The 10,837-nt window shown below is 38.9% G+C and overlaps 1 protein-coding gene across 1 annotated transcript in view; it reads left to right on the top strand.

The window, feature by feature from the left end:
* Positions 1-10,837, top strand: part of EFHC2 (EF-hand domain containing 2) — a gene marked incomplete at its 5' end in the record, with an annotated part of 171,837 nt that overhangs the window by 68,871 nt on the left and 92,129 nt on the right. The window contains 2 exon segments of the mRNA XM_017847751.1: positions 5,560-5,728; positions 7,279-7,343. Of these exon segments, the coding sequence (XP_017703240.1) occupies positions 5,560-5,728; positions 7,279-7,343 (234 nt within the window).

Raw genomic sequence — 10,837 nt, 5'->3', positions numbered from 1 at the left:
CTTTCCTGGTGAGGCTCAGCCAGGTTTTAAGCTTCTCTCTTCTCAGACATTAACTCCATTCCAATAAGGTTAGTTCAGTTCAGAATGAAAATGAGCTATTGATTGAGCACCTTCTATATGTAGGTCATTGTAGTAGACTTAGGAGATACAGAATTGCATAAGAGGTTTCTAGGCTGGAAGGGGAACTGAGACCTGCAGCGTGTGACATCATGTTACGAGTGTCTTGGAAGCTGGTGGAGGATGTGACATGTAACCTAAAATATAAACCCTCATTTGTTAAACTCCCCTCTACCTGAGTCTCCAGGTACCTGCTGCTGCTAGAAATTGATGGGACTTGTTGACCTCCCAGTTTGGGACTAGAGTTGGGATAGGGGGTACTTAGTCCTGTACTTCTCTCTGAACCTTGGAGTATTCATATGAACACACTTCCCCGAGGGGTGAGATGGAAGCCAAGTGCAACCGCAGCTTCTTAAAAGACAAAGTGCTTTGTCTCTAGAATGAGATGAAGCCATGCCATGTGTCTTGTTGTCTGCATTGTGTAGTATTCCTGGCCTTCTGGGAGTCTTTATAGTGTGAGAGAAGGCACATCAGGCACACAAAGGGGTTAGAGTGAAAAAGGCTTTCAGTTTTACTCTTAGGTTCATTAGGGGAATTTGTTGCACTGCATCTGCATGCCAGATTAGTCAAAATGTATGGGCCCTACTGGGGCCAAATTGGTGACCTCTTTTTATTTTATTTTCTAAAATTAGTCCCCTTCAGTGGACACAGTTGGGCATATTTGCCTTGGGGACTGTGGACAAGAAGCAGCCAGGAATGTGTAGGTGGCAGCTGCTATGGAGAAGCTGCTGGTGGCCCTTAGACTATGGGAAAAGAATTTGGCCTTTAATAAATGTAGATGCCTGTTTGGAATCCATAAGTCTTTAGTATAGAATGAAGATTTAAATGTATATATCAAGATGAGTCACCAAAAGCCATAACTTACACCTGATGATTACCTTAATACAAAGAATGTGGTAAATGTTCCAAAGCATCGTATGATTCCTTAAACATAAAGTCCAACTTTTGGTTGATGTTTGTCTGTCAGCTTGGTGAGAATATGAAAGTTGCATTTGGGAAAATGAATGTCCTAGTGGTGAGACTTAGTATGTTGTTAGGGTCTTAACGGCTTCTCTAGAAAATTTTTGGAGGCAGTGTGAATTCCCTGTTGTGCTCCAAATCGAGCCATCCTGGGTAAATGTATCAGCTTCAAATGTCCTATGGTCCATTTCAGTCGAGTCCTTGTGCTTAATTTCTTTCTGTTCACTTCTTTTGTTCACTCTGTGGACTAATTGTATTATGTAAAAAAAAAGTACTCTGTGCCTTTAAAGCTAATATAACATGAGCATTATGCATTTAAACAGAAAATTATGCAAATGCAAAATTATGATGCATTTCATAGTCACACTGACTTTTTATATTTCTCATAACATATGTTAAAATATCCCATTTAACAGACACTATTATTACACAACATTTCTTGAGTTACAACAGTGTACTTAATGTAAGTAAAGACTAGAAATTATATCTATGATGAGGTGGAGGGGAGAATGAATCAGTATTCTCTGATAATCTTTGCGTTTGTTTTTCCTGATTTTTTGGTAAGGTTAAATTAATATCCTTAATGTTACTTAGATACAGTTATTTCTGCCATTTTAATTTTATTTATAGTTCATCCGGTCCCAGCAATTTTTTAAACTGACCAAATTACATGTGTTATGTTTTGGTATCCTTAAAACCCAAACCAGGACAAAGTCCCATCAATCATTGTGGTTCTGTCAATAATCGTGGTCACATTTCCTCCCTTGTCAATAATTGCGTTCAGTAGAAAACCTGGGTGTCTCCACTGTGCAGGACGCAGGAAGGATCTGACAAGTACCAGCAACACAGCTAGGGGCCTCTCTAGCAGGAAGTCGGGGGAGACTTCTAATGCAGAATGCAGCCTTGGTGCTTTAGTACCTTCTCCTGTGTGATGACACCCCAGCATATTTTTGGGTGAGAAAAAATGGCAGACAAAGACAAGGAGTTGGCCACAGTCCCGAGAAGGGTACATGGATAACCTTTCTATTTATGTAGAAGTGGAGGGCTTGCTAGAATTCCAAGAGACATTTGAGCTCCTGTGTAAAACTCAATCTCTTAAGATGATTCCTTCATACTTTTAAGGATTCTAAGGAGAAGGCGATTCCATAGATTTCTTCTCTTTAATAGTGCAGTGTGACCCCCTCATCAGGCAGTTTGGCCATCCTGCTGGCCCTGGCTTGCCTGCCGGGCTGTAGCATGTCACTCCCTCATTATTTTATGTGAATGAACACCGACCGGCAGATGGAGGTCTGTTGATCTTTCCTATAGCATGAAGGTTGAAAAAGGCTCTAGGGGTTCCAGCAGGTGTTTCTTTCACTAAAAGGACAGGGATCAAATGTAAACTGTTCATACGTAGGAATTTCTGCTTTAGGTTGTTATTTGTCTATCAGTGGACTTCCTTATTTTTTCTTAGTGGCTAGGACAATGAAACTAGTAACAAGACTGTTCATTCTCATTGCTTTTGAACACTTATTAGGCTATACTTAGATTGAACAAAAATCTTAAAGACCCTTAATTTTGTGGAGTCATTTCTGGCCATCTCTGAATTTTTAGGAACAGCAGAACATTTAAGATGAGTGTTTAATGATTGTTTGAGTGAACTGGACACTTAAAATTGCATCAATAGGATAGAATTGGCTTCTGGTCTCATTACATGGTCCTGATGGACCTAACAATTTTGTTTCTTTTGCTTCCCATATAAAATGAAGATGGTTGAGATGGGAGGATTCTTAAAGATTTTGTAGCTCTAACATGATGTGAATCACGAATTTAGCTTTCATTGAAATCATTTGACGTGGGTATTGAATACAAGTACAAGTGGATTTACCTTGAAGCTAATGAATAATAATCTTTAGAGGTCTTCCTTTCCAGGGGTCCCAATCCAAGGCCCTGGCCTAATTTTGTCTTAGTAATTTGACATTCTTCGTCTAGAAGAGCTTCGCCCAAATTATTTAAGCTTCCAGCCTCCCAAAACCTGTATTCATCTCTAGGCTACTAGAACATAAGCGATGAACTATGAGGTAATTGAAGGCTTTTCCCAGTAGTCTTTCCCACTGAGATGGTGAATAGAAAATCACCACGAAGAAGCATTAAGACTTCTTTGTAATATGTATCATCTCTCTGCCAATTTGTTGGAATCTCGTCAACCATGGATGGGCATTCGAGATATATATATATATATGTTTTGACAAGTCACTTGGAATTAGAGAAATCAGATAATTAAAAGACATATCTGTCTCAGGATCTAGCAGAATGCCAACTTAAGACATTGGGGAAGATGCTTTGTACAAAATGTATACTTTTCATTTATTCAATGAATATTTTGAACACCTAAAACATGCGGGATGCTGGGATGATGGAAAACCAAAGTGAGGAAACTTGTCATTCAGCTGTGAGTTCAGAGCTTTGTGAATGTATGCAAATTACCCAGAGAAATGGAATTTAAAGTTGGATCTTGAGCCAGAGTTTCCAAAAAGATGTATGTGGTGGTATAAAAGTCAGGCATGATGGAGTGGGAAAGTTCTCAGCTTTTATACACTAGATGGCACTGTGGGTGCAGAGGAAAGCTCTAAATTGGTTCTTTTGTTACTTAAATCTGTTGCAAAAATTATATGGTTGAGAAAACAACAGTGTGTTATAAGCCCTGTAATTCTGGGGGGAAGTGTAGAATGCAGTCCTAATTACTTTGAGATTCAATATGTGTCCTCTTTTGGTTAGACTGCTTAGATTGGTACGTAGAGTTGTATGTATATGTCTCCTGTTGTAAGAAACTGCTCAGGCCCAGATTTTTTAGTAATCACATAGAGCTCTCCTGCCATGGTTATGATGCTCTTCCTGAAATGAAAGACCAAACAGTGGTGCGTTAGATGTAATGGTTAGCAATGATAGAGTCTACTGCAATTCTGCCCAATTCCAAGATTTGAACTTTCCTCTTTATTTCCAAGACTTTTCTTTAATCACCACAAAAATAGTAATAGTTGAAGCTCACAGGTCACTTCTGTACAGGCAGACTGGCTCCCCCCTTTCACTGAGTCACCTTTATAAACATGTCTGCTGTAAGCAGTCTCTGTTAGGATGTAACAATACTCTTTTGGGGATTGTGTTTGGGGAAATTTCACACAAAGGCTGCTAGGAAGTCTAAGGAAATATGAAAGCTGAAAATGTTTTCAACAAGAGTTAGAAATGGCCTCAAGCTCTTAGCCTTTTGATCATCAGTTAAAAAACAAAACAAAAACAAAAACACCACCGTAATATTAAGAGTTAGGTTGTCTTGGATGAAAAATTGATCTCCATTTTCTCTTCTAGAGGTGTGCACTAAAATTTGTACTCTTCCTCTATGAGAACTTTGACAGTGGAAAAGGAAATATTTGCTTATGTAGAACTCCTTTCATTCATGATTGAAAAACACCTATGTCATACTGAAGCTTGGAGAAGAAGTAGAAAATAGATTCTGTGGGAGTTTGTTTTGTTTTGTTTTAGGAAAGATCTGGCATCTTTTTTGCCATTTATGTTGGGGACAAACACAGTGACTTGGATAGATCAGGTCAATATGTTCCTTGCTCTGGAGAGCACGGTTGCTTCTGAGATTGTACAACCTCGCAAATGAGTACCTGAAAGCTCCTAGGCTATTACAAATATGTTACCAGCTCTCTCTCCACCTCTCTTTCCTCACAGATGATAAGTATATAAATAAAATCAACAGTATTTACCGCATAGCACTCCCTTGGAGAGAGTAGGCAGTTGGCTATTTTAAAAGTTTTTTCTTTCTGTTTTGTTTGTTCACTTCATTGCATTTGAGTGCAATTGTAGTCTTTTCTTGGGCTTAACAAAAGCTACCTGGGGCTGTGGCTGGTGAGAGGAAAGTTTTATTTTGGTGTTTGTTTTTGAACTTCATAGGGAAATACTATATGACCTGGAGTTGATTTGGAGGCAATGGAGGGTACTCAAATAGAGGGTACAGTAGGAGGAGATGGTGGATGGGGAAGGATAAAGGTGAATAGTGAGGAATAAGTCCTGTTTGGAAGAGAATTTTATTAGTGAGTGTTGACTGAGATAGGAGAGGGCTAAATTGCAGGTTAAAATATGGGATGAGTGGCATAAAGTTTCAAGTATGAATTTTCATATTATTGGAAAATCAGAGGAGAACAAAAGATATTCAGAAATGGGAATGTGATGACAAAATATAAACGTTTACTTATTTGACATAGATTCTTTTTTTTTTTCTTTTAACTTTTGAACCGATGGTGATTATTGAGTTCCATGGTTTTTGTAAACATGATTGAAATGTACTCTCACAGGATTTTGCTGTGTTTTGTTTGAAAGAGATTAAAATAGTCTACAAAGATCTCCATGTTGATCTTGAAAACATAACAAACCTTTCAAAACAGCCATAATCAGGGCAAAAAAAATATTGATGTTTTGTTTGCCTATGTTTTGTTCTAGAGAACTTTACCTCAGTTTCATGCAAGCCTCCTTCTCCTCCTCCAAAAATAGAAAGGAAATTTCCACCTTACAATGGTTTTGGTTCTGAAGAGGATTCTCTCCGTACCTGCATAGGCTTCAAGCCCACACCTCATCGGAGGAACTTCAAGAAGTTTATGGAAAAAGACAGGTGCTTGAGGGAACCATGATTTTAGTCTGATCTTTCCCAAATGTGTTTGGGGTTTATGACATAGTTCTCATGACAAAACAGATGTCACGCAGCTCATCTAATTGCAAGTCCGGGGAGACATTATTATAGGCTTTTAATGAGGTTGATTAACATGCACGTATTAACAGGTTCTTACTTGAGTGCTTATTTTAATAAGTATCATCTGGAGGCCCCTAAAGTAATATTATCTCCAATCTATGTTGCCTTTCCTTATCTATCTATATGTCTGTCTCCCGAAGATGGGAAAGATGTAGAGTAGGAGTTAGCAAGCTCTTTCTTAAAGGGTCAGATAGGAAATATTTTTGGCTTTGTGGGCCATACGGTGTCTGTCACAACCACTCAGATCTGCCTTTGTAGCGTGAAAGCAACCACAGACAGAATGTAAATGGTTGTGTGACTGTGTTCCAATAAGACTTTTTTTATGGACACTGACATTCAAGTTTGATATAATTTTTACATATCACAAAATATTACTCTTATTTTGATTTTGCCAACTATTTCAAAATGTAAAACCATTCTTATCTCAAAAGTCATATAAAACAGGTGGCCTGGTGGATTTGGCTCACTGACTGTGGTTTGCCAACCCCCGCTATAGAGATTTCAAGGATTTATACGTGTTTTTAAAAATGTTACTTGGTGATTAATGTTGTTGTTTTCACTTGAGAGGTTGGTTGAGTTCAGTAACCATAGATTTCTCACTTGGCTGAATATAATTTTAAATGATGGACTTTCAGAAGTATTCCTAATAGACATGGAGAAAAACCTGCCTGTAAATCATGCAGATAGAATGTAGACACTGCCCTCGGCTACTTTTTGCTTCTGCAGGGAGAGCAAGCCCTGGAGAAAGAAGTCAGGGGAAAAGTGGTGGGGAAACATTGTAGGTGCTTGAATAGGATGTGGGCTAAGGCTTGCAGTCCTGTGTGAGGGAAATAATGGATCAGGAGATCCTGGGGAGAAACATTGATAAAGGGAACATGGTAAGTCTAGGAGAAGGAGAAGAAAAAGACATCCTGAATTTCATAGAATTGATTGGGGTCAGGTGTTGTAGAACATTTGAAGGAGAGAGAACAGTAGTTGTGTTATATTTGTAAAAGTGGTAAAAATCAATTAAGAATTATATAGAATGTCTAAAAGTCTGCCTTTGCTATGACATGATGTCCTTCGTCTTTCTAGAAATAATCTTTTATTTTGAAAGACTTTAGGGTTCTATTTTTAAGTTTTAGATTTGATGCTTCTCAGGAATGGTCCCTGTACTTTTTAGAAATGCTAATTATTGTGCCTCCCCCCCCACCCAGATCGACTGAGATAGAAGCTCTGGGGAAGGGGCCCAACATTCTGAGTTTTCTCAAGTCTTCCAGGGGATTCTGAGACACACCAGTGTTTGAGAATCACTGATTTTTATCACATAAGAGGGTTGCCAGCTTATACTCTGTCCTCCCTGATCGAGAACAGTGTTTAGGTGAGGTTCCAGGGTAGGACTTTTGATGACTAACTGCTGTTTTTAAGGACAGCCACCCGAAGGAGGTGGGCAGAAAGAATGTCCCTATTGTAAAAGGAGAGGGAATTTTTCTTATAAGTAAACAAGATGAAATATTATCCAGGGTGTTGCTTCTGGAACCCAGGGGAAAACCGTTCTTTGTGAGTAGTTGATTTAGTCCCTCTTTCTGTCTACACTGGGTAAAAACTTGCCCACAGAACACTGACTGTAGATGGTGTTCTATGTTCTTGTCATGTTGTCATGGCTGAAGGATGGTAGTGTAGGCACAAATGTCTCTCATTTTGTTCTTTCTGTCCACTGCTCAATCTGTGCCAGGAATACACTTTCCTCAAGCTCTTCTCACACAGGGACCGTGTTTCCATAGTAACTAGCACATTCAGCTGGAGACTTATACATGAGTTTGAATAACCCAAGGTTTTAAAACTGTAAGAACCTAAGGAAGATGATTTCACAAAGCACACAAAGAATAGTTTTTTAAAATACAAATAAACTGTGAATTGAGACATGAAATTGTACATGACACTTTGATTATATATATATTGCTATTAAAAATGTACTTGGTGCTATTGTTCTGAGGTTAACGCTGATCTATGAGTCATTGGAGGGAATAGTTTCAGATTAAAGCATATGAGCTTTTGATGGATATAAAGATCTTCTTTATTATCTGGGTAGATATCACTGTGGTAGCCTGCTGGGCAGATTGTCTAGTCTGAGGAGGAAGAGCCAGGATAATATCTTTCTTGCTGCACCAGGCTGAATTAGTTACTCTGTTCTTTGTGTGCCCACAGTACTCTGTTGATTATATCTCTAATAATAATGTTATTACTATTGCTGATTACTCATAATAAGCCATTAGTGGTTACTATGTGCTGTGTTACAATACTTAATCTAATTTAATCATCAAATCCTTGGAAAGTAGATAATGTTATTGTACCCATTTTTTACATGAGAAAACTGAGGCTCAGAGAGGCCATGCAACTTCCTCAAGGTCACACAGCTAATTTTTACTTGAACTGGGAACTGAACCCAGGGAAATCTGACTTCTGGAATTTACCTGTCTTTCGACAGAATCTATACATATAACAGTGCATGTTAAGGACTTGTTTATGTAATTTGTGGGCTCCTTTTAGACCAAGAGCTCCTTGAGGGCAGGGGCCAGCTTTATTGCTTCCATGAGAGCTAGTGCTGGCTATATATTTGGGGATCAATAGTTTGTCTAAGAAGAGAAGGAATGGATGAAGAAGTGAGCAAATAAAATAAATGTTCACTCATCCAGTTCTTAATCATGGATAGAAGAGACAGGTGACTTCTCACTGGGAGGGTTATTATCCCAGACTTGTGCCAGTCGTAGCCATATAGCATCCAAAAATTCGTGGTTTAATCTTCATCTCTGTCTTGTTACAGATATTGTCCATCTGGTTTCACCACCAGTCATTTTTTTCCTTCTTTTAAAATGTTTCCCCATTAATAAAATAAGCCTTCATGTGTCTTCCAACCATAAGATTCTATAGCTGTAGCTATATTTGAGGTTTTTAGTCGGTGTATAGCCCTGGATGAGCCATTCATTATCTTAGTGAACAACTATTTCTTGAATCCCTGCTGTGTGCCAAGCAATGTTCTGAGTGTTTGGGATACATCAGCGAACAAAATAGACACCAAGGCCTGCCATCGTGGAACTTATATTCTAGTTCTGGGAGGTGGACCATCAATTAATACATAAGTAAATTATGAAATAGTTACAAGATGTTAAGTACCATAAAAAAAAATAAAGAAGGTATTAAGTTGCTGTGGAAAGAATAAAGGCAGATTGGGAGTATGGGGCTGAGGAACATTCCTGGTTGCAATTTTAAATAGTGTGGTCTTGAGGGACTTTACTGAAGAGAGGAAATGTGCTCCAGGCAAAAGGAACAGTCGGTGTAAAGACCCTGAGCAAGAAGTGTGCTTGGGATATTCAAGGAGCATCCGGGAGGCCGACATGGATGGAGTAGATGAGTAAAGGGCAGAGCACACGGAGAGGAGATGAGAGTGTATGGGGAACTGGGTACACAGGGCTTTACGGACTGTTTAAGGACGCTTTGACTTTGAGTGATAAGGGAGCCATTAGAAAATTTGAGCAGAGAAGTGACTTGAGCTGATTTTCTTTTTAAAAGAATCATTCCAGTGTAATGTTGAGAGCAGACTATAGATGGCAATGGTGGAAATTAAGACCGGGTAAGAAGCTACTGCAGTAATCCAAGAGAAAAGTTTTGGTGGCTCAGATCTGGGTGAGTGCAGTGGAAGTGATGAAATTAAATAGTGGATCCTGGAAATATTTTGAGGGTAGGGCCAGTGGGATTCCCTGACAAACTGGTTATGAAGTATGAAAGAAGTGAGGAGTTAAGATGACTCAAAATTTGGGCTTGAGCAACTGGAAGGGTGGAGTTGCCATCCACTGAGATGAGAAAGACTGGAGATGGGATAGGTTTAGGGACAAGAGTAGAAGTTCAGTTTTAGAACGGGTTAAGTTTGGGATGTCTATTAGATATCAAGTGGCAATACCAAGTAGGCAATTGAATACATGTGTGAGTATAGGGTTCAGAAGATAGGTGGACATGGATACCATCAGCATGTAGATGGTATTTAAAGCCATGATACCAAATTGTATTAAAGCCTTGAGATTGGATGAGATCACCAAGGGAGTGAATATACATAGAGTGGAGCATGACCAAGGAATAAACTCTGAAACATCCCCAATTAGGAGCTTGGGGAAAAAAAGGAGGAACCAACAAAGGAGACTAAAAAGGAGCAAACAAGGAGGTAGGAGCAAAACCAGGAGAATGCTGGATCCCGGAAGCCAGTGAAGCAAGAGTAACATTGAAGGAGTGATCATTTGTGCCGGTTGCTGCTGATCGGTTAAGTTAGATAGGCACAAAAAATTAAGCATTGGAATTGGCATTGTGGAGATCATTGTTGACCTCTACAAGAGCAGTTTAGGTAGAGCAAACCTAATAGAAATGGATTCGAGAGAAAATGGGAGAAGAATTTGACATAATGATTTTAGATAACTCCGAGCTGTATGTAGAACAAGTTAAGACATGGCTTCTGGACCTAGGAATTTATAATTTGTTTGGGGACAACGGGAATAAACACATTTTTAAAACAACCATCCAAGAGTACAAGTCTATATAGAGCTAAGTTGGGTGTGACCTTACAGTTGATGCAGGAGGTATAAGTAGGTGGTCAGCTGGAGTATTATGATAAAAAAGAATATTCTGGGAAGTTTGAGAAGTAGTTATTAGGGAAATACCTGAAGACACTTGCAGTGCTTCTCAAAGTATACCCAGGGGACCACCTTATCAGAATCTTCTGGGGTGCTTATTAATAATGCAGGTTTCTGGAGATGTGAGCTAGCTACTGAATCCCCCTGTATCTCTGGGGATGGGACTCTGGATTCTGTATATTTAACAAGCTCCCCAGGTGATTTTTATATACAATAAACTTTGTGAACTGCTAGTCTGAAAATTTTATTGAGTAGATTATATTCTCAATTGATGAGATCTCCAGAACACTAGATTTAAGTAAAAAAAAAAAAA

The sequence above is a fragment of the Rhinopithecus bieti genome, unplaced genomic scaffold (genome assembly GCF_001698545.2).
Source record: "Rhinopithecus bieti isolate Rb0 unplaced genomic scaffold, ASM169854v2 scaffold_30761, whole genome shotgun sequence".
NCBI lineage: Eukaryota > Metazoa > Chordata > Mammalia > Primates > Cercopithecidae > Rhinopithecus > Rhinopithecus bieti.
The sequence above is the reverse complement of the archived record's forward strand: the minus strand, read 5'-3'. Positions and strand labels throughout refer to the sequence as shown.